This window comes from Theropithecus gelada, chromosome 4 (genome assembly GCF_003255815.1).
Source record: "Theropithecus gelada isolate Dixy chromosome 4, Tgel_1.0, whole genome shotgun sequence".
NCBI classification, from domain to species: domain Eukaryota; kingdom Metazoa; phylum Chordata; class Mammalia; order Primates; family Cercopithecidae; genus Theropithecus; species Theropithecus gelada.
Window position 1 is genome coordinate 88,842,576 of NC_037671.1, and position 24,814 is coordinate 88,867,389.

At 44.1% G+C, this 24,814-nt stretch overlaps 1 protein-coding gene across 2 annotated transcripts in view; it reads right to left on the reverse strand.

Moving 5' to 3' along the window:
- BACH2 (BTB domain and CNC homolog 2) overlaps positions 1-24,814 on the reverse strand; it is a 374,467-nt gene that overhangs the window by 13,555 nt on the left and 336,098 nt on the right. For both annotated transcript variants that reach the window (XM_025384074.1, XM_025384073.1), the window contains exon 5: positions 9,799-11,391. In XM_025384074.1, the coding sequence (XP_025239859.1) occupies positions 9,799-11,391 (1,593 nt within the window). The remainder of the gene's footprint in view (positions 1-9,798; positions 11,392-24,814) is intronic.

Here is a 24,814-nt window from a genome sequence, read left to right on the forward strand (position 1 = left end):
CTTGGTTCAAACGATTCTCCTGCCTCACCTCCCGAGTAGCTGGGATTACAGGTGTGCACCACCATGCCCAGCTAATTTTTGTATTTTCAGTAGAGATGGGGTTTTGCCATATTGGCCAGGCTGGTCTTGAACTCCTGGTCTCAAGTGATCTGCCCGCCTTGGCCTCCCAAAATGCTGGGATTACAGGGGTGAACCACAGTGCCTGGCCTGAAATATTTAAGAATAGCAACCAGTGAAAAAGATTGCATGAAAGAGCTTCAAGTGCAGAAGGGGAGCAGCAAACCACTACTCTATCTCAAGAGCCTCCCTGGCACCCATGAGCTGACATAGGCTTGCACCTATGAGCGGTCTGTCACTCCCCTTCCTGAGGCTCTTGGGGATTCAGCAGCTTCTGGGTTCAGTCTGGTCCTGCTTCAGAAGCTCCTGGAATAAAAAGGTTGCGTGCTGCCAGGCTAAGAGATGTGTGGGTTAGCTCAGATTCTTGTTTACATGGGCGTCTGCTCTGGATGAGCCAGCAGATGGCACTACAAACCTAAACTTCCTTCAAGCGCTAGCCCAGCCCTGTCTAATACAAACAACACAAGCTACATTTGTGATTTTAAATTTTCCAGTAGCCACATTAAAAGAAGTAAAAAGAAACAGGTGAAATGAGTTTGAATACTGTATGTTATTTAACCCAATAGATAAAAATATCTCCAACATGTAGCTAATGTAATTATTAATAAGATGGTTTACAGTTTTTTTTGTGTGTGTGCTAAACTTCCCAAATCCAAAGCACATTTTATCCTTACAGCGCATCATAATTCAGACTAGCTGCTTTCAGGGGCTCTACAGCCACGTACAGCAAGTAGCAACTGGACAGTGGCACTCTAGGAGACAGAATAAATGGACTCAGTGAATCCCAGCAGCCAGAAAAACACACGGGTCTGGGCTGAACTGATCAAAATGCTCTTGGGTGAAGAAACTAACCCTCAATAGTGTTCAGATGCTGCAGGGTTAAGTCTGTGTTCTTCAAGGCAGTGAGGATGAAGACGTTTGACCCTGAGCCCAGGTTTCTTTGGTTGCATCATTTGCAGGCAGACACGAGTCCTTATTGCCGGCACATGTGGCTAGTCAATTCCCATGCACAAAGGCAAACGTATGAAATGATCATTTGACTTTTCTGTGGTTGGGTGCAAGCTCTTTGCCAGGTTCCATCACAGTTCCGAGCTTGTTCCGTGTGACATTTACTGAAGGTTCCCAGTGGGTGTTCTGATTCAACTTCCACCTGGTGAGCTCTGTCCCATGACACTCTGGTCCAAGAAAGCAAAATCGCAGTAGGGCCCATGACACCACCGTCGGCTTGGTCCTGTTCCAACTGCTAAAGACAGGCAGCCAGGACAAACAGCTCCTTGTAACGGGCTTGGGAAAGGCCTTCGTCCATGGGGCTGTGTTTGCACAGGGCTTCTAATGATATGAAAGAATGATTTCCCTTTAATACCCGTTGGATAACAAACAGACACTCTGATCCTGCACGGTGTCTCCGGAACACAGAGGTTGGTCTGTTGGAGACGCGGATGTTCCAGTGCAGCAGAGGTGGTGGCGCTTTGTGGGCTTGTGGAGTTTTCCCTCTGCTGACAACAAAGCCATTCTGCTTCTGCTCTACATGTGTTTACTTACTCTCAGAAGGAAGATATCCCTAAGGTTCAGGCTACAGGGAAAGTCAAAAGGACGTCTATACCAAGAGCTACTGTATTTAAATCATCCAGACAGTGAATATAAAACACTAGGGGAATAGGAGGGCGGGTTGCCAGGAAAAACGAAAAATCAACAATGCTAGTTTCAAAGTCCTCGAGACAAAAGGCCATACAACACTTCAGCAGAGCTGCTGCAACACAACCTGCTTTTTAAAGAGGGTCAGAGGAAAAGGTAATAGTCAACTGTAGACTTTCTTCCAGGTGAAAAAAACACCCAACTCACTTGTTCCTCTTTACAAGTCTCGGTTCCCCCTCTAGCAAGGGAGGACTTATGTTCACTAACACACGGGGGTCTCTGAGGTGTTCTCGGACAGGCACGGGGGCGTGGGCAGTGGGGAGGACTTGACCACATCCATGTGTTGTTTCCTGAGTAGTAAGTTCCAAGTCAGGGACATCTTGTCTGCAAATAAGAAGCAGCCACTGACTCTTTGGTACCGTGGAGGACATGCCTCTCCCCGGCTCTCGGCACTCAAAACATTCCTCAAATGGGGCTGAGGAGTAAAAGGCGGCCAGCAGGTCTTGGAAAGTGAAAACACATCAAGAAGGTTGAGGCCCACCTCTTTTCCTTCTAGATAATTATTCTGAGCCAAACAGGCCCAGTCAGGCTTAACATCTTACTGACTGTCCCTCCACACTCACTCCTCCAGGATCTCACTTCGCAGCAGTGGCTTGGTTTCCTAAATAGTCCCAACACCCAGTGTGATGAGGTGAAGAGTCCTGGGAACTGTCGCTACCATCTCAGTCACTCACACACAGCTCCGGGCATGCAGGCTGCGTATAAGGGGAAGGGCAGGTGGGATTCACGGGCGCCACTCGTTAGCCAGGGGTCCACCACTTTGGTTCTCAGTAGAGACTCGGAGAATCAGGGCAGCCACTGAGTCAGCAGGCCAAGGGCCAATCAGGGCACCACAGGCCTGTGCCATTGTTGGCACAATAAGCTGATTTTATTCAGCCCAGCAGAGTGTTGACTCTTCTCCCCTCTGGAACGCAACAGGAGGAGCACGACTTGAGGTGGTTTTTAGCACGGTACCTGCCCTGTCCGGCTAAGCATGGCTACAGGAGTGTTAGTTCTTCTGGAGACTCCAGCTCTTTTTAATTTTTTTTTTTCTTTTAGAGACAGGATCTCGTTCTGTTGCCCAGGCTGGTCTCAAACTCCTGGCCTCAAGCGATCTTCCTTCCTTAGCCTCCCAAACTGTTGGGATTATAGGCGTGAGCCATCACACCTGGCTAGGCTCCAGCCCCTGAGCAGTCAGTAAAATAGATGGTCCGTGCAGTGTGCCCAGGGATTCTCAGGTCCGCCTGTGATATCTGGACAATACATGGAACCTACATATGTCTCTCTGAACGCTGTCTGCACTGACGAGGCAGAGGGGAGACTGTAGGCTGGGCCCCGGGATGCCGGTGCTTCCTTCTCACCAAACAGAAATCGGCTGCATTATTTCTCTTCCCTGCCAACAGCCACGGCCATTCTTCAGCCTAAACCATCATCCCCTTCCTCCCCGTTAAAAGGAAACATTGAAAAATTATATAAGTATTATATAATTATATACATTATTCTCTAAGTATTATATAAAATTATGTATTATATAATATAGCTTCTTTCATAAAATATAGGACAAAAAAAGGGAAAAAAAATTCTCATCCCCAAATGATGACTCTCTCGTTCTGGTAGAGTTCCCCATGATCTTTGTTTTCTCTGTATCTTTTTTAGGAGTTGCAATCAAGTGGTGCTGTATCTATCTCACCCAACAAACATTTTGCTTGCCTAGTGTCTCTGGTTTGCTGGGTGAAGTTTACTGGAAAAGCAGGATGTAGCTGCAAATTTTGCAGAAAAAGCCAGAAACAAATATTTCCTCTAGAAATCTCAGTGGAAGACTAGTTTGTTAATATTTTTTTCCTATTTCATTTCTTGGTTTCATTACCTGATGTTGACTGAAAACTATAGAAGTAGGGTCACATTAGCATGATACCCTGAGGCACTGATGGTGTGGTCAGCTCTCCAAAGTCTTTAACACCCGTACTCTGAGGAGACCCTCGGATCCCAGGGAGATGTCGAGGGAGGAAGCAATATGCCCACTGGACAGATGATTCCAGTGCTGCTGGAACCAGGACAGCCAGCTCAGTGCTGGGCAGATGGCAATGACAAAATCTCCCCTCCCAGGTGAAAAAATGTGTCCCGCACAATTGTCCTTCCATGCTCTCTTCTCATGGTCCAGTTTCTAACACAAATACAGGACACCTAGGATTCAGTTGTGATACTTCAATTAATTAGCTGTGTGATCTCAGGCAAGTCTTCGTTCTGTCTGTCCTAAAGTTCTTGGAGGATCTAGGAGTCAAAGGGAGATAACGCCTGCCCTGCTTAGCGTATAGGGTTGCTGTGAAGAATACAACTGGATGACAGGTGGAAGTGCTTGGGAAAGTTTCAACTGCCTAATAGATACAAGGTATTATTATTTCTGTTTATCAGCTCTATTTATCTTTGTCACATGGTTTCATCTTACAGACATGTGCTTTGGAATTCCAGACTCTCACAATGTTCTAGACAACATAAAAACACTGTTTTAATTAGAAATATGGCTGATTTCTATGCTGCCCAGCAAGGTTTCTTTTTATTAAGCAGACCAATTACAGACACTTCTAAAAACATGCCCGATTCACCAAACCACAAAAATGATTGTACAAATTTTACATACAACATGTGTCTCAAAGTCAGCATTTGGGTGGGAAGAGTTAAGAGTCAGATGGCTCTTTTGTACCATTTCCATGTTTTCTCTGGACTTTATCTCTCTTCCCTTCTCTCTGTTTCCCGCCCCCTGCCTGCCCCCAACACACTCTCTTACCTCTCATACACTTTTATCCCTCTCAATGTAAAACATGTTAATAAAGCAAGTCCAATGAATCCATACTTTTGACTGTGCAAATAAACCCTCTGTGGTGCTTCTTTACTAAAATCTACAATTAAGTAGAAATGGTCCAGCTACAAAGCTGTCTTACTAAGAAGCTTACTACTTTGGAAAATGACTGTGATTTTCTATAATTTCCAACATTTAAAAACAAACCTATAAACCATAATGAGATAAACCATAACTACTTCACACCCACTAGAGGGCTTTAACAAAAAAGATGGGCAATAACAAGTGTTGGCAAGGATGCAGAGAAACTGGATCCCTGATACATTGTTGGTGGGAATTTGAAATGGTATAGCCAGCTTGGAAACAGTCTAGTAGCTCCTCAGAAGGTTAAATACAAAGTTATGTGATTCAGCAGTTCCACTCCTAGGAATATTACGAAAATAACTGAAAACAAGTCTTAAAAAACTTGTCTCAAATGCTCACAGCAGCATTATTTATAATAGCCCCAAAGTGGAAACAACCCAAATGGCCCTCAACCAGTGAACAAAAAAATGTGGTATTGGTCAACAAAATGGATCAACATAATGGAATATTACTCAGCAATTAACAGGAACAAAGGACTAATACATGACAATATCTCTGGTGAGTACATCAATGGCAAGGGTAAACCTTCAAAGTATTATGCTAAAGTGAAAGAAGCTAGACACAGAAGGCTACATCTTGCAAGATTCTATTTATACAAATGCCCCAAACAGGTACATCCACAGAGACAGAAGGTAGATTACTGGTTGCCTGGGGTTGAGGGGAGTGGGCAATGAGGAATAACCACTAATGGGTACAGCATTTCCTTTTAGGGTGGTGAAAATGTTTTGGAATTATCACAGTGGTGATGGTTGTACAACACTGTGAATATATCAACAACCACTGAATTGTTCATCTTAGGGTGAATTTTATGGTATGCGAATTATGTCTTAATTTAAAAGATAAACCTACATAAAATTCAAACATTACATACATACATAGAAACGAAACTTTCCCTACACTCCTCTTCAATGGTGCTCCCGGTTTTTTCTTATTCTCTATACTGATTTCATTTATAGGGTGTGCATATTTAGGAAACAAACTAGGACCTTGTGCATACTGTTTTGTGATTTTCACTTAATGTGATTTGTTCATTTTTTTTTTTTATTGGAAGAGAAAAATTCCCAGCCTGACTTCCTAAGGAATATAGCAAATCCAGAAGTCATAAAAAAAGACTTATACCTTGACTACATAAAACTAAAAAAACTTTTATATGGGAAAAGGTACAATAAATAAAGAAGCAGACTAAAGGAATATCCAAGCAACATTTATGAGAAAGGGTTAATATTCCTAATATTGGGGAGTAAGATTCCTACATGTTGATTTAAACAACGCAAAAGAAAAAATGGGCAAAGAGGTGAACCAACAATTCACAGGAAATGAAATATCAATGTTCAATACACACAAAACAACATGTCAGCTTCATTAGTAGTCACCATTTTTGCCTATCAAATTGGCAAAAATTAAAAAGACTGGTGACAACTAGTATGGGCAAGAATAGGGGAAACTGGACATTCTAAGTTGTTGGATGAAATGTGAATTGCTACAACGTTTTGGGTAGGTCATTAGGTAGTGTTTAAAAAATGAGCACAACATTTAGCCCATCTATGAAACTAACCCACAAAAATAAAAGCACCACTACTAACAGTATGCTCACAAAATGTTTATTGCAGCCATGTTTATCAGAGGGAAAAACTGAAAGCAACTGAAATGTCCACTGGTAAGTGACAGCTGAATGAACTACGATTTACAAGAACCAGAGATACTAGAGAAACATGTCTTGGCCCTATGTGATTGACCTACGGCCATGTGGATGGTAGACAGCTATGTGAAAAAAGGAAGCTGCTAACTCTACAATATAATGCCATTAAAATAAAACCCAAACCCATAGAGAGGTGAATATATATTTGTATATTATTGCAGGCAAAGAGAGAGCCTGTGAAATTTGGTGTGTTTGGGGCTGGGTACGCTATGTTCTAGAATTTAAAAAAGAGTGTCATTTTAAGAAGCTGATTATTGATAAAGGATAATACTGTGCTAATTTGATCTTTCTCGAAGCTAGGGAACAGTTAAAAAGGATGGGAGAAGCCAATGATTGTGAGATGGAAGGGCTGCTTAACATGGTATAACTACAACATCTCACATAATATAAGGTATGTGAACACTTTTCTTTTGATCTAACATTTTGGCTCCCTACAGGGGTGGAAGAAGAGAGATTGGGAAAATGCACGTGAAGTATTAGACTGGTGTCTGGCAAGGGGTGGAAACTCCTGTCTTCACTTCTGACTCTGGTGTCTCCTTGGGGTTCACTTGAAAGAGAAGGCACCTGGATCTCATAGGAGAGCAGGGCAGAATCAGCCCAGCAGATGCTGGCTTCTTCTGATCAGTTCAGGAAAACAAGTTTTGACTTGTGGAGAAGGATCTGCCTTGAGCACTATTACTGGGGATAATACTTCAACCAGGGTCAAAGTAACTCCCTAAAGCAGGTTATCAACTCCTTGAGCAGCAGTCACGGCAAGTCCCTGAGACAGTTCTTGGAAAGCTAACCTCCTCTACTCTAGGAAAATTAAGACGTAAAATTGGGGAAAACCTTAGCTTTACTATAACTGTCCTGTCCGAACTGTACCACTGAGAGGGACTATGATTTCCAAAAAGGCATACAGCTTTGGTAAATGTTTCTTCTTTCACTGTTCAGGAATGCAGAAGATGGATTCTTTTTTTAAAGGTAAAAATAAGAATATTTTTAAAAGTAGGGGTATTTCTCAAGGGGGGAAGGCTAGTCCTGTTCGTGACTGTTTTACAGGTTGAATGAGTCCTCCTTTTTAATTGAGTTACTATTTTTAATTCTAAGGTAAACAACTGACATGGCTCCAACACAGAAAAAATACATGTGTTCTTGCTGTGGTCTCGAGTTCCAAGAAATGACTCTATGCTCTCTTTTGGGATATTGGTGGCGGGGCGAGGGGGTGGGGAGCGCAAAAGAAGATGTATCTGAAACTGACAGTTCTTCGAACAAATGCAAATGTCATAAAAACACAAGCTTCCCTTGAGCCTAATGGCCAGTTTTTTTTTTTTTTTTTTTTGGAGATAAGGTCTCACTCTGTCACCCAGGCTGGAGTGCAGTGGCAATCTCAGCTCACTGCAACCTTCTCCTGGGCTCAAGAGATCCTCCCACCTCAGCCCCACAAGTAGCTGGGACTACTGGCATGAGCCACGACACCCGGCTTCTTTTTTTATACTTTTGGTAGAGATGTGGTTTCACCATGTTGCCTAGGCTGGTCTCGAACTCCTGAACTCAAGTGATCCACCCACCTCAGCCTCCCAAAATTCTAGGATCACAGGCCTGAGCCACCACACCTGGCCCCAGGCTCCTCTTAAAGGAGAGACAAAAAACAGACTGCAGGCCTTTGTCCTCTTCTCCCTCCAGCAGTCCTTGGTAGGAAGCCATGATGCAGATGAGCTGGACGCAGTGGCTAGCCTTCCACACCAGGCATGCTCATTCACGGTTTCAGAACAAAAGGAAAACCTCACTAAAGAGGTCAGAGGGAAAGAATGAGTAAGGAGAGAGAAAACATAAGCCTTCACTATTTTCAGGAAAGCTCGATCTTCCCAATGTTAGGGACACAGATGTGAGCCTGGCTTGGGGCACCAGGCACAACCCGCCACCCCAAACCTAAGGAGAGACGGTATATTCGCATGGGAATAGCTCCCATTCAAATTTCCTTTCTAATTTATTTTAAATTAAATCCTTTCAGTGTTTCTCTGTCTTTCTCCATGTCTGCTAGGCAGTGATGAGAGGGGAAGAAACCAGGCTAGCGAGCAAAGAAGGAAGTGACCACAGGGCATTTTTGCAGTTGGCATAGGGCCTTTGGCATCTACTTTCAAAACATGCCCAAACTAAAAACCTCATGTGCTTCTCGCCAATCTTGCAGAGGCTGAATAAACTGCACGTGGCTCTGTGAAAAGCCCCCTCATCCCATGTGGCATTTCTGCTGTCTGGTTGGGTTAACATCTCTGCCTTACAGAGGCTGGTAACATCCAGAGAGCAGACGGGTACCAAGGTTACTGGCCTCAGGAGGACCACTTTTCATTTCTTCCTGTGTTTTTGGGATACACAGCTCTGAGAAGGGACTTGTCACTGGGTTTGTTCATTACCGTTCCTGAGGGGCGTCTGAGACACAGGTAGCAGTCTCAAGCTGGTACCTTGTCAATCAGCAAGACAGTGCCATGAGCACCAGGTCACGACACAGACTCTCTCAGGTCTTCCTAGGGAATGTTCATGTTATTGGGAGGTGGGTCCTCTAGGGGAGGCCTCTTCTTTCCTCTCCTTAGTCTTGTGAGTCTTGCTCATGATGTGGCTGCTGTTGCCCCTGTTCCCCTCTCCCAGCAATGGTAAGACACACATGGGGCCTCTGGACATTTTTCCTAGCAAGTACATTGCTTTCAGGGGGGATGAAACTGCTACTGTACCCCACTACTTCTCAAAATGTCTTCCTAGTGTTTGAGGGAGCTTGGGAAATCATCCATTATACATTATGTGTGGCCGACTAGGGTGCTTCTGTGATGACCCCAGGACTGGGATAAACAGTGAGCCTTCCATCACCTTCACTGTGATGGACATGGGATGGCCCTGGGGTCTTCTGTTGACAAGGAAAATCTAAAAGGTGCTGGGAAAGTGTTGATCTATTTGGTTTCAATCAATCAATCTGGAAAGAGATGCTATATCTTCCTTTGTGCTGAAGGGGTGAAGGGCAAGGATGAGGGTGATGAACATGGCATCCTTCCAAAGCAGATGTAGGAGGGGGAAGAGAAGGAGGAGAAAGAGGGGGGTCTGGAGTGCCTCAGTGCACTTCATGCATTAGACTTCAGTGTTTTTTTACTCAGCAGCTTGCCTCTGCTTGTTGAGTATTGAGATCCAGATCAAATATCAAGTGCTTTTCTAGGACGGAAGTGGTTAATGTGGAATCACATTCAGCACCCTGCCTCTGTGGATGGGGAAGGCAGTCTCTCTACTGCCATCTTTAATCTCAGCATGTAAGAACAATCTGGGAGTGGTGGGGGGCAGGGAATAGTCCAGATAAAGGGCCTAGAGAGTGGGTTACATGCTTGAATTTATGTGGGTTCCCTACCTCCTGGCCCCTGTCCTGCACAGGACACGACTCACTGTCTGCTTCCGAGAACGATCCGGATTCGTCACTGGAGTTGGTTCCGTAAGACTGCTCACATTTAATCTGGGGCCGCACTTGGTTGTACATTCCGTCTCCCATCAGGCCTGGTTCCTGATGTTCTGTGGCAAGGAATCTGGCTCCCTGGGAACAGGGCGAGGAGGAGAACTCACAGAGAGGGAGGCTGCAGGGTGAGCCCCCGCTCCCGTCCTCCGCATAGGAATAGGAGGAGCAGGAGCTGGAAGTCCTGGTCCTGGTCTCTAAGGGCGGTGAGCGAGGGCAGACTTTGATTGGCACCGGGCAGCTGGTATTGGGCCGCATCCTTCCTGGCAAGTGGTCAGCCATCAGCCCACCGTGGGAGTAGGCCTGTGAGCTGGGGAGGGACTGGCCAGCTCCCACCCACAGACCCTTTGGCACCGGCTCAGAGAGGTCTTTGTCCAAACTGCTCACCCCAGAATAAGAATGCACCGAGGTGCTCACTTGGTCACAAGCGCTGGAGGAGAAGATCACGCTCCTCCGGTCCAGCTCTCCCTCCTGTTTACAGAGAGCCTCCAACCCAGGCCCCCTGAGGGGCGACCCCATGGTGAAGTTGGACACCTCCTTCTGGCCCACGTGGGGCTGTCCATAATTCCCTGTGAAAGGGGTGTAGTCAGTTTTAAGGTCACCCTGAGTGATCCCCTTGTCAAAAGGGCACGCTGGACTCCTGGCAAAGTGCTGCTGAGATGTACTGGGCAGGCCAGACAGCTCCACACTTTTCGTTATGCTGAACAGAGACCTTAAGCAGGAGGGCGAGGCCACACTCCTGGATCTCTCCAGGCAGGCGGCCCCAGCTGGGGCCATGGGGGTAGGGGCAGGGCTGGGCTGTTTCCGGTCCATCTCAACATCCCCCGCTCTGTCCTTGGCGTCAGGCTCATCTCCAGACAGGCAGAGTGTGATGCTCTCTTCCTCATTCTCTTCACTGGGCGGCTCACTTTTAATCTGCCCCCTGGCAAGCCCTGGCTTGAGGCTGTTGCTAGAGTTTTCTTCCCGGAATGTGCTTGCAAAACCTGAGGTACTGTGTGATGATGCATTATAGACATTCTTGGTACATGCAAGCTGGTATTTCTTGTATCTGGGGTACTGCGTTAACGCGTCCTTTTCTGAGCTCTCCTTGGTGTCCGTGGGCACGTCGGGCTCGGGCAGCAGGGCTTCTTCCTTCTCTGCTACGGGGATGGTGGCGGCCTCAAAGCTGATGGGCTCTGGAAGCATCTGGTCCCTGGGGCAAGCCATCTTGGCCGTCTCTGAATCCATCGTCTCCTCCTCTTCATCCTCCTCCTCTCCTGCAGAGTTCTCACAGTCCTCGTGCGGGCGCTGGCATGCAGCATCCTTCCGGCACACAAACAGGCCATCCTCACTGTTCAGGAGCTGGGTCTGCAGGAAACTGAAGCAGGAGTCCTCCAGGTTGTGCATGCGCAGGAACTCAGCACAGCGGATGACCTCGCGGATGTTTTCTCTGCTGAGTAACAGCTTGGCAGTGTAGGCAAACTGTAACAGCGGCCCAAAGCCCCTGGCCGTGACCTGCAAAACAAACAGGAAAATCGCCAACATTACCATCAGCACCGCTATTGTCCCGAATCCCTCAACTGAAGCAAGATAACCAGACAGTGCTAATGTTCCAGAATAAAGACTGCAAAGGGGCAGTTAATCTTGTAGTACTGGGTCAGCGATGATTCTGCTTCCAATAATTAGTGCCTGTCTCGTGCATGCCACTGCTGTACTCCATCACGGCACAGGCAGAATTGAAAATCACCAGGGTCAAGTGGCTAAACAAGATGACAACGGGTTCAGTGTTTACACTAATGAAATATCCTGGCAAAAATGCATGGTGACAATGGGGAGCCTATTAATTTCCCTCCCAATCGGTCCTGTTGAGAGCCATTCTACACGAGGGGGGAGTGTTGTGACAGTTCTTGCAGCTTAGCTTGCTGGAGCCCAAGAGAGCCTTAACGTTTTCTTGTCAACCACAAAAATGACAAGGTGGCCCTGTAAAAAACTAAGTCCAGGGAGTTGGAAAAATAGGTTTTCCTCACTTACAATGTTAAAAGAGACATCAAAACAACTCTGTTTTGCTCATCCATCACAGTTTCTACTTGAGACTTTCGGTCATGATGTCCTACCTGATCTTATAATGATGATGATCTCATTATCTCACCAGAGATGACAATAATCAAAAGCGGTGTGCTCAAGACAAAATCAACCCCTGGCCCATAATGAACGGGGGTTGCAGAGCTAAACAAACCGGCTGTCATTTAAATGGTTGAAGCTGCTGAGTGGCACAGGGTATGGGCTATTCCTTCCCTAATTATTGGCAGCAGCTTTGCCATGCAGCTGTCTTTTTTTCCTGGTAAATCTTCAGGGGCTAAGCCTACTGTCATTTGCTGCTTATCCATTATATTTTACACAGATTGAAAGTGTGCTATTTATGCACAGCTTGCATATGCACACAAACACGTGTGCGCGTGCACGCATGCCTGCTCACACACAATGACTTAGACAATTAAGAATATGTTGCCTGAGGCCAATTGTTTTTTCAGATGGAAATGGATTAAACTTGCTGGTGTTCATCAGGGTAGGCTTCCTTACCCTGCACATAAAACCACACATCCTCTAGGTTCTTGCAAGCACCGCTGACCCCACAGGAAGGTGAGGCATGTCTACAAATCCTGTACAAATCAAATGAAAGCAGCAATCATGGGGTCCTTGCTAGAAGCTATGGTAGCAGTGATACAAAATTTTAGCTGGGGGAGTGAGTGCACTGCAAGGCGAACTGGTAAGCTTTGTAGCTGACTTCTGCATGTATTAAACTCACCGTAGCATACAGAGCCAAAATTCTTGCAAGTACCTGTAATTGATGTTCAAGATTCAACCTGGACATTCGCTCCTTTGGGAGCGCTCTCCAGTCCTCTTAGAGAGAATGAATGACATTGTCCTCTCAGCTCTCATGGCCAGGTGAGGAAATGTGCTGGATTCTCCAGGGCAGCAATGACTTCATATCACTGCATTCTTTCCAGTAAGGGAAATTTCTTAGACATGTAACTGAACGGGATTTTAATTGTTACTCTTTTTAAAGTACTTAAGTAAGATTCCATCTTAAATTTTTTTTTTCCTGTCAGATGACGAGTCCAGAGATATTTGGTTAAAAAAACAAAACAAAAAGCCATGACTGCTAGACCCACATTATAAATTCTATGTGGGTAATCACTGCCATCTCCCTTTTATTATACCTAATTGTGTCTGTTTCTACCCTAAGACAGCAAGCTCCTTCAGATCAGGAATGGTTTTGTCTGTCTTTGTAACCTTGCGTCTAATCTAACCTGGGGTCTCTAACATGGTAAATACTTGTTAAAAGCTTGTATGTTACCGAATATGTCGTAAGTTGAACTGTGTGCTAACATACTACTACTGTGTACACAAGGTAACAACACAGTGTGTTTAGAGGGTGCTGTCTCAAGTTACTTTTGGAACAAGGCATCATGTAAATCAACTAACCAAACTGATCAACTGATCAAAGGCAGGCAGGCAACGGTCTTTGTTTGCCCCGTGTCACAGTACCAGTATTAAAAAGGAGCTCATCTGACTGACATTTTGTATCCTGCTAAGGTGACATGGTAATAGGTTCAGCAAATGTAGTACTGACAATACATCTGTTTTATGTCCTTCCAGGAATCTTTAAAAGAAAGTAAAAAAGCAAGGAAATGTGTATTTATAGGTAACTGAAGAAGGTAACAAGAATGTCACATGACCTATTCCTTTACTGCCACATGGCTCCACCACAAAGAAAGAAATGGTAAAATCAATGCAGAGTTGACCCCTGCCCTCATAATGATTCTGTGCTCCTCTGTAATGTGCCAGTTGCCGAACGGGTGGTTAAGACACTTCTTGAGTTTTGGCAAAGGTGCTCACTATATGGGAAATGTAGGAAATTACTTTCAATGATATTTACACTGTTCACACAGTTTTTCTCATACTCCCATCCTTATCACCATCTTTTTCTTTTTTGATGCTGTAGGTCTACGTAAGCCTTACCACTATCCTCCACTGTGGCCTCTTGTAAAGAAAATTTCTAAAGAAGCAAGGGACATCCATGGGGATCTGTAGATCAGGAAGCAGTACTGGGAGTCACCCTCTGCCACACAGCTGGCTGCAAGGAGCTGGAGAAAGCATCTCCGCTTAGAGAAGAGCTGATGCTTAAATGTATGAATTGGACTAAGGATGCAAAAGTGCAAAGTCTCCACATCACAAATCAATGGCACTCCTTATATCACTGAGGCTTAGGAGACATGCTGAGCTTGAAATGATCGTCATATCATCATGAAAGAGTCACAGATAAAAAACCTTTTTTTTTTGAGATAGAGTCTCACTCTGTCACCCAGGCTGGTGTGCAGTGGTGTGATCTCGGTTCACTGCAAGCTCCGCCTCCCGGGTTCACGCCATTCTCCTGCCTCAGCCTCCCTAGTAGCTGGGACTACAGGCGCCCGCCACCACACCTGACTAATTTTTTTGTATTTTTAGTAGAGACGGGGTTTCACCATGTTAGCCAGGATGGTCTCAATCTCCTGACCTCGTGATCCGCCTGCCTTGGCCTCCCAAAGTGCTGGGATTACAGGCATGAGCCACCGTGCTTGGCCAAAAAACCTGGTTTGTAAATTGTCACTTAAGCCCAAGGGCAGAGGAAATGGTGTCCTCACCATGAAAGTTCAAGAGCTCATAACTAGCTCATCTCCCATACTGGTTTCAGTCCTGCTTTGCTATATTTAAGTCTGCAAGATTTTGCTCAGCTTCTGTGTGTGAGGCTTTGTTTGGTGAGCCAGAATGACCATTTACCAAGTATCTCCTAGTGCCCAGCACTGTGCTCTTGTAACGCCTTGCAAGGCAGGCATGACTGCCCCTATTCTGTAGCTAAGGAAACTGTGAAGCAGGGAGGTGAAGGAGTTTATCCATGGTCATAGAGCTAGTCAATGGAGAGCTAGGATTCCAAACCAAGTCCAGTCTGTTTCTTCTTCTGTGCTCAGTGGTGTGAGGGAAGGGTATGTGCAGGACTCAGGCCTGTGCTCAAGAGACCTACAATTTAGCTTTGTAGAAGACGTACAAATGATGAAAAGTTAACTAAGTAACAATGTAAGTCAACAATGGAAAAGCCATTGCAAGATTAGATGAGTAGTTGTCAACTGAGAAATCCAGACAAGTTCAGGATAGGAGACTACTGAGGCTGAGGGGACTAGCGAGGGGGCCCCTTGAACACTTTTATCAGGACACCTTGAGTGTCTGCTCTAGGTCAAGGGTTGCTTTGATACGATGGCTACTTTCTGAACTGTCACAAGGGTCCCTCCCAGGAACCCATCTCTGGTCTACTTTAGGCAGTGGTAATTGCTCCAGATACACAAAACAGAAAGCAAGTGCCCATCGCACCTGCCAGCAAGTGTTACAACAGGCAGAGGCTTTCTAAACACTGGCTTAGCCTCCATCTGGAGAAGCTGGCACTGTCTACCCATTTTTAGGAACCATTTCAATTCATTTATTATACTCAGAAGGCAAATATTCAGGTACCAGTGAAAAGCTGTATGTTCATGAAACTGTGACCACAAGTGTGCACTGTTACTTTTTGTTCTTAACAAGGCTCTAATAATGGGAAAAAATAAGAGGGGGTGGGAGGTGGAGAATTACACACAAAACTAAACTCATAAAATGGTATTTTACAAAGTAATGATCATAAAGTTACAATGGAATGAAGTGGCTAGAAATAGAAGAACAGTTCCAATTCACTGATGTTAATGGAGGTGCAACCCTCTGCTCTAAGCAGACCCCTCTAGGCTAAAATCCACTGGTCAGCAGTGGCCTCAAGGTATGAGAAACAAATGCAAAATACGGTATTAGGGACAACTTGGGATAACAGTCTTGCATTTTGAATGAAAATATTGTGAATGCCTCATTTCAAAGAATTATTTTTCATCGCATTTAAATATGTAACTACCTGGTCTCATAATGTGCAATACTCATTCTGATACAGATGAGATGGGATCACACAATGGGGTCAGAATACAGTTGCCATGTGGGGCCGAGACCTGGGAGAGGGCAGAAAGTTAACCCTCCAACCTCCCACCAACTGCTTCCTGGGAGGCAATGACCTCAGCTAGCAGTTGGCACATATGAGTTGGTTCAACCCTGAAAGAAATAAGGCCAGGCTACCGTGTCTGATGGTGCAAGTCAACATGATGACAATGTGTTGAAATTTGATCCACTGTAACTATGACCCTTAACCCTTTATTCCATTGGGTTCTAACATATCATCTCTATGCTGAAAGGAAGATGGGCTGATGAAAACTCAACTGGTAGAGAAAGTCTGGGCACTGTTTGCAGAGCTGGGGAGCTCAGTGTTTCATGAGACATCCATTTTGCTGCAGGACAGAGTTTACGGTAGGATACTTACAACAGTTCCATCTCTGGACTATGACAGGAATGAGGCAGTCAGCCTTCAGGCATTTATTGAAAATAGGGTTTGAGAATTTTTGAGACTTGGAATATCATTCTCTGCATAAGCTACATGATTAAGGTGTCTCCAGTTGGTTTTGGCAGTATATACACATGGCTGTGGCATTGAGCCCATCTGCAGAAGGCTGATCAGATGAATCCGGAGGGCAGGTGACTGCTCCCTGGGAGAGGGCTGGCACGCTTCTCAAGGTCCCTTAATCACAACTTCACAAAAAAGGGAAACTTACACCTTCAGCAACACCATGTACACTTTCCTGATGAAGCTGAATCTCTTACACTCTGCAGGAACCAGGAAGATAAAGGTAATGAACCCATGCCCAAGGGCTTTTTAAAACTCTAGACCACTGACAACTCCTCTGGTTGTATTTGCACAGCAAGGCACTTGTCAAATGACGAAAGCAATGCGGTGACAACTAACTCTCCCTTCCCACTCTCTTACTGCACTGTATCCCACTCTGCAAGATGAAAACTGGCTTAGTGATCACGCATCACTCCTCATCTTAATTTTCTATAATTCATATCCACATTATCACATTCTTCTTCCCAAAGCAGCATGTTAGATATTTAGAAAGTATTAAATTAATTAACCTTACTATTTCAACAAAGCTTCTGGTTATTTTACTATTAATTTTTATTTTATTTATTTTTAGAGACAGGGTCTCCCCTATGTTGCCCAGGCTTGTCTCAAACTCCTGGGTTCAAAGGATCCTCCTGCCTCAGCCTCTCAAAGTGCCAGGATTACAGGCGTGAGCCACCACATCTGGCCTCGTATTAATTTTATTTATTTACTTATTTATTTACTGACAGGGTCTCACACTGGTTGTCCAGGCTGGAGTGCAGTGGCATGATCTTGGCTTACTGCAGCCTCAACCTTTGGGGCTCAGGTGATTCTCCCAACTCAGCCTCCCGACTAGCTGGGACTGTTGGCATGTACCACTATGCCCGGCTAATTTTTGTATTTTTAGTAGAGACACCATGTTGCCCAGGTGGTCTCAAACTCCTGGACTCAAGCAATTCATCTATCTTGACCTCCCAAAGTATTGGGATTACAGGTGTTAGCCATTGTGTCTAGGCAATTATATTATGAATTTTAGATAGAATTTATCTTGTTTTCTATTCCTAAGGTAATAATATAAAAACTAAATCAACATCGAAATTAATTTATACATATTTCATATGGTGGTTCTTTTAGCTAAAGAAAATCATTGTTTGTCTTAGTGAATATGTCTTAAAACATAAACGGAGTGTCTTTTCTCTCCTGTGTAGGTTTGAACTTGGATCCGCAGCCACAATGTAAAAATCCTTCTCCTATTTGTTTTACTCCTGAGACGCTATCTGATCATTCAGTCACTTATAATTCTTTGTTTACTAATTTCTTCTTATTATTATTCTTTTTTTTTTTTTTTAGAGATGAGGTCTCACTATGTTGTCCAGGCTGGCCTTGAACTCCTGGACTCAAGCCATTTTCCTGCCTCGGCCTCTCAAAGTGCTGGGATTACAAGCATGAGCCACTCTGTCCAGCCATACTCACTTCTTCATTCTCCAATGATGCTCTAGGCACTCACTGTGTACTATGCAAGGTCTCGGGACTCCACTTTCTTGGATTCAAGTCTCAGCTCTGCTATCTACCAGTTGTGTCACTTGGGCTGGTTACTTAACCTTTCTATGCTTTAGTTTCTACAACTGTAAGACAGGGATACTGACAGTGTCTGCCTTGTAGTAAAACCTTTGGAACAGGATCTGGCATTAAGTAACAACCAGTGTACCCTAGAACTTAAAGTATAATAATAATAAATAAATTTAAAAAAAAAAACAAAAAAACCACAAACAACCAGTATTATTGCTGTTGCTACAAATATGAATAAAACACCACCTTTTTCTCCAAGGAGCTAACAAGGTGACTGGGGAGACAGATGTTCAATATAAATGTTTACAGTGTCACCTGAGTACATAACAGAGGTATTTGCAGGGTGTTGGGGGGACAGGGCTAGAGCAGTAACTGCTAAGGGAGTTAGTGTAAGGCTGCTTAGAGGAGGTAACACTTGCCAAGTGCTGAGTTGGAGTTCTTCAGAAAAAGTAAAAGAAAGGCATGTCTCACTCCCTCATCATCTTCCAGCTTTTCCTCAAATGCATTTTCTCACTGAGACCTTTCCTGGTCCTCTATTCACAATTGCCCTCCCCTAACACAAAACCAGAACTGGCTAGATGGTTTGCAGGGCCTAGTGCAAAATGAAAATGTTAGCCTCTTGTTCAGAGATTAAGAATTTCAAGAGTGACAAGAGAACATTAAATAAAGTGCAGGACCCCTCTGAGCATGGGGCCCTGTGCAATTAGTTGCACAGGTTTTATGCTCATGAAGCTGACCCTGTCAATAACACACACATGCACAAGTACACACACATGCGCGTGCACACACACACGTTACCTATCCCCTGCAGTTGAAACGGACTCCCTGATTTGAGGAGGGGGTGATGGCATCCCAGGGTAGAGGTCAAACAGTGGAATGCCATTTGACTTCAACTTTGGGCTGAAAAACACGGTCAGCCCACCAAGGTACTTTTTGGTTAGTAAAAAAAGGAAAATCATGTAGGCTCAGTGTGCAAAGGCCTGACTCGAATCCCCATGATAGAGTCATGACTTGAATCAGTTAACAGACTAAGACTCCCTGCAATTCTTCTCAGGAATTCTTGAGGACAGACCCTACCATGACCCACATTTTTGCTATGATTTCTCCTGTCACAGGGTTTTCAGAAATGTACATGTAGTTTTTCCTAAATCATGACTCAATACAAACTTTTTTAATTAAAAAAAATCTAAAAAAAATTACTCAGAGGGGGGGCGGAGCAAGATGGCCGAATAGGAGCAGCTCCAGTCTTCAACTCCCAGCGCCAGCGACACAGAAGACCGGTGATTTCGGCATTTTCAACTGAGGTACTGGGTTCATCTCACTGGGGAGTGCCGGACGATCGGTACTGGTCAGCTGCTGCAGCCCGACCAGCGAGAGCTGAAGCAGGGCGAGGCATTGCCTCACCTGAGAAGCACAAGGGGGAAGGGAATCCCTTTTCCTAGCCAGGGGAACTGAGACACACAACACCTGGAGAATCGGGTAACTCCCACCCCAATACTGCGCTTTGAGCAAACAGGCACACCAGGAGATCATATCCCACACCTGGCCGGGAGGGTCCCACACCCACGGAGCCTCCCTCATTGCTATTACAGCAGTCTGTGATCTACCGGCAAGGCAGCAGCGAGGCTGGGGGAGGGGCGCCCGCCATTGCTGAGGCTTAAGTAGGTAAACAAAGCTGCTGGGAAGCTCGAACTGGGTGGAGCTCACAGCAGCTCAAGGAAACCTGCCTGTCTCTGTAGACTCCACCTCTGGGGGCAGGGCACAGAAAACAATAACAAAGCAGCAGAAAGCTCTGCAGACGCAAACGACTCTGTCTGACAGCTTTGAAGAGAGCAGTGGATCTCCCAACACGGAGGTTGAGATCTGAGAAGGGACAGACTCCCTGCTCAAGCGGGTCCCTGACCCCTGAGTAGCCTAACTGGGAGACATCCCCCACTAGGGGCAGTCTGACACCCCACACCTCACAGGGTGGAGTACACCCCTGAGAGGAAGCTTCCAAAGCAAGAATCAGACAGGTACACTTGCTGTTCAGAAATATTCTATCTTCTGCAGCCTCTGCTGCTGTTACCCAGGCAAACAGGGTCTGGAGTGGACCTCAAGCAATCTCCAACAGACCTACAGCTGAGGGTCCTGACTGTTAGAAGGAAAACTATCAAACAGGAAGGACACCTACACCAAAACCCCATCAGTACATCACCAGCATCAAAGACCAGAGGCAGATCAAACCACAAAGATGGGGAAAAAGCAGGGCAGAAAAGCTGGAAATTCAAAAAACAAGAGCGCATCTCCCCCGGCAAAGGAGCGCAGCTCATCGCCAGCAACGGATCAAAGCTGGACGGAGAATGACTTTGACGAGATGAGAGAAGAAGGCTTCAGTCCATCAAATTTCTCAGAGCTAAAGGAGGAATTACGTACCCAGCGCAAAGAAACTAAAAATCTTGAAAAAAAAGTGGAAGAATTGACGGCTAGACTAATTAATGCAGAGAAGGTCATAAACGAAATGAAAGAGATGAAAACCATGACACAAGAAATACGTGACAAATGCACAAGCTTTAGTAACCGACTCGATCAACTGAAAGAAAGAGTATCAGCAATTGAGGATCAAATGAATGAAATGAAGCGAGAAGAGAAACCAAAAGAAAAAAGAAGAAAAAGAAATGAACAAAGCCTGCAAGAAGTATGGGATTATGTAAAAAGACCAAATCTACGTCTGATTGGGGTGCCTGAAAGTGAGGGGGAAAATGGAACCAAGTTGGAAAACACTCTTCAGGATATCATCCAGGAGAACTTCCCCAACCTAGTAGGGCAGGCCAACATTCAAATCCAGGAAATACAGAGAACGCCACAAAGATACTCCTCGAGAAGAGCAACTCCAAGACACATAATTGCCAGATTCACCAAAGTTGAAATGAAGGAAAAAATCTTAAGGGCAGCCAGAGAGAAAGGTCGGGTTACCCACAAAGGGAAGCCCATCAGACTCACAGCAGATCTCTCGGCAGAAACTCTACAAGCCAGAAGAGAGTGGGGGCCAATATTCAACATTCTTAAAGAAAAGAATTTTCAACCCAGAATTTCATATCCAGCCAAACTAAGTTTCATAAGTGAAGGAGAAATAAAATCCTTTACAGATAAGCAAATGCTTAGAGATTTTGTCACCACTAGGCCTGCCTTACAAGAGACCCTGAAGGAAGCACTCAACATGGAAAGGAACAACCGGTACCAGCCATCTCAAAAACATGCCAAAATGTAAAGACCATCGAGGCTAGGAAGAAACTGCATCAACTAATGAGCAAAATAACCAGTTAATATCATAATGGCAGGATCAAGTTCACACATAACAATCTTAACCTGAAATGTAAATGGACTAAATGCTCCAATTAAGAGACACAGACTGGCAAACTGGATAAAGAGTCAAGACCCATCAGTCTGCTGTATTCAGGAGACCCATCTCACACGCAGAGACATACATAGGCTCAAAATAAAGGGATGGAGGAAGATTTACCAAGCAAATGGAGAACAAAAAAAAGCGGGGGTTGCAATACTAGTCTCTGATAAAACAGACTTTAAACCATCAAAGATCAAAAGAGACAAAGAAGGCCATTACATAATGGTAAAGGGATCAATTCAACAGGAAGAGCTAACTATTCTAAATATATATGCACCCAATACAGGAGCACCCAGATTCATAAAGCAAGTCCTTAGAGACTTACAAAGAGACTTAGACTCCCATACAATAATAATGGGAGACTTCAACACTCCACTGTCAACATTAGACAGATCAACGAGACAGAAAGTGAACAAGGATATCCAGGAATTGAACTCATCTCTGCAGCAAGCAGACCTAATAGACATCTATAGAACTCTCCACCCCAAATCAACAGAATATACATTCTTCTCAGCACCACATCGTACTTATTCCAAAATTGACCACGTAATTGGAAGTAAAGCACTCCTCAGCAAATGTACAAGAACAGAAATTATAACAAACTGTCTCTCAGACCACAGTGCAATCAAACTAGAACTCAGGACTAAGAAACTCAATCAAAACCGCTCAACTACATGGAAACTGAACAACCTGCTCCTGAATGACTACTGGGTACATAACGAAATGAAGGCAGAAATAAAGATGTTCTTTGAAACCAATGAGAACAAAGATACAACATACCAGAATCTCTGGGACACATTTAAAGCAGTGTGTAGAGGGAAATTTATAGCACTAAATGCCCACAAGAGAAAGCAGGAAAGATCTAAAATTGACACTCTAACATCGCAATTAAAAGAACTAGAGAAGCAAGAGCAAACACATTCGAAAGCTAGCAGAAGGCAAGAAATAACTAAGATCAGAGCAGAACTGAAGGAGATAGAGACACAAAAAACCCTCCAAAAAATCAATGAATCCAGGAGTTGGTTTTTTGAAAAGATCAACAAAATTGACAGACCACTAGCAAGACTAATAAAGAAGAAAAGAGAGAAGAATCAAATCGACGCAATTAAAAATGAAAAAGGGGATATCACCACCGACCCCACAGAAATACAAACTACCATCAGAGAATACTATAAACACCTCTACGCAAATAAACTGGAAAATCTAGAAGAAATGGATAATTTCCTGGACACTTACACTCTTCCAAGACTAAACCAGGAAGAAGTTGAATCCCTGAATAGACCAATAGCAGGCTCTGAAATCGAGGCAACAATTAATAGCCTACCAACCAAAAAAAGTCCAGGACCAGATGGATTCACAGCTGAATTCTACCAGAGGTACAAGGAGGAGTTGGTACCATTCCTTCTGAAACTATTCCAATCAATAGAAAAAGAGGGAATCCTCCCTAACTCATTTTATGAGGCCAACATCATCCTGATACCAAAGCCTGGCAGAGATACAATAAAAAAAGAGAATTTTAGACCAATATCCCTGATGAACATCGATGCAAAAATCCTCAATAAAATACTGGCAAACCGGATTCAGCAACACATCAAAAAGCTTATCCACCATGATCAAGTGGGCTTCATCCCTGGGATGCAAGGCTGGTTCAACATTCGCAAATCAATAAACATAATCCAGCATATAAACAGAACCAAAGACAAGAACCACATGATTATCTCAATAGATGCAGAAAAGGCTTTTGACAAAATTCAACAGCCCTTCATGCTAAAAACGCTCAATAAATTCGGTATTGATGGAACGTACCTCAAAATAATAAGAGCTATTTATGACAAACCCACAGCCAATATCATACTGAATGGGCAAAAACTGGAAAAATTCCCTTTGAAAACTGGCACAAGACAGGGATGCCCTCTCTCACCACTCCTATTCAACATAGTGTTGGAAGTTCTGGCTAGGGTAATCAGGCAAGAGAAAGAAATCAAGGGTATTCAGTTAGGAAAAGAAGAAGTCAAATTGTCCCTCTTTGCAGATGACATGATTGTATATTTAGAAAACCCCATTGTCTCAGCCCAAAATCTCCTTAAGCTGATAAGCAACTTCAGCAAAGTCTCAGGATACAAAATTAATGTGCAAAAATCACAAGCATTCTTATACACTAGTAACAGACAAACAGAGAGCCAAATCATGAATGAACTTCCATTCACAATTGCTTCAAAGAGAATAAAATACCTAGGAATCCAACTTACAAGGGATGTAAAGGACCTCTTCAAGGAGAACTACAAACCACTGCTCAGTGAAATAAAAGAGGACACAAACAAATGGAAGAACATACCATGCTCATGGATAGGAAGAATCAATATCGTGAAAATGGCCATACTGCCCAAGGTAATTTATAGATTCAATGCCATCCCCATCAAGCTACCAATGAGTTTCTTCACAGAACTGGAAAAAACTGCTTTAAAGTTCATATGGAACCAAAAAAGAGCCCGCATCTCCAAGACAATCCTAAGTCAAAAGAACAAAGCTGGAGGCATCACGCTACCTGACTTCAAACTATACTACAAGGCTACAGTAACCAAAACAGCATGGTACTGGTACCAAAACAGAGATATAGACCAATGGAACAGAACAGAGTCCTCAGAAATAATACCACACATCTACAGCCATCTGATCTTTGACAAACCTGAGAAAAACAAGAAATGGGGAAAGGATTCCCTATTTAATAAATGGTGCTGGGAAAATTGGCTAGCCATAAGTAGAAAGCTGAAACTGGATCCTTTCCTTACTCCTTATACGAAAATTAATTCAAGATGGATTAGAGACTTAAATGTTAGACCTAATACCATAAAAATCCTAGAGGAAAATCTAGGTAGTACCATTCAGGACATAGGCATGGGCAAAGACTTCATGTCTAAAACACCAAAAGCAACGGCAGCAAAAGCCAAAATTGACAAATGGGATCTCATTAAACTAAAGAGCTTCTGCACAGCAAAAGAAACTACCATCAGAGTGAACAGGCAACCTACAGAATGGGAGAAAATTTTTGCAATCTACTCATCTGACAAAGGGCTAATATCCAGAACCTACAAAGAACTCCAACAAATTTACAAGAAAAAAACAAACAACCCCATCAAAAAGTGGGCAAAGGATATGAATAGACATTTCTCAAAAGAAGACATTCATACAGCCAACAAACACATGAAAAAATGCTCATCATCACTGGCCATCAGAGAAATGCAAATCAAAACCACAATGAGATACCATCTCACACCAGTTAGAATGGCGATCATTCAAAAGTCAGGAAACAACAGGTGCTGGAGAGGATGTGGAGAAATAGGAACACTTTTACACTGTTGGTGGGATTGTAAACTAGTTCAACCATTATGGAAAACAGTATGGCGATTCCTCAAGGATCTAGAACTAGATGTACCATATGA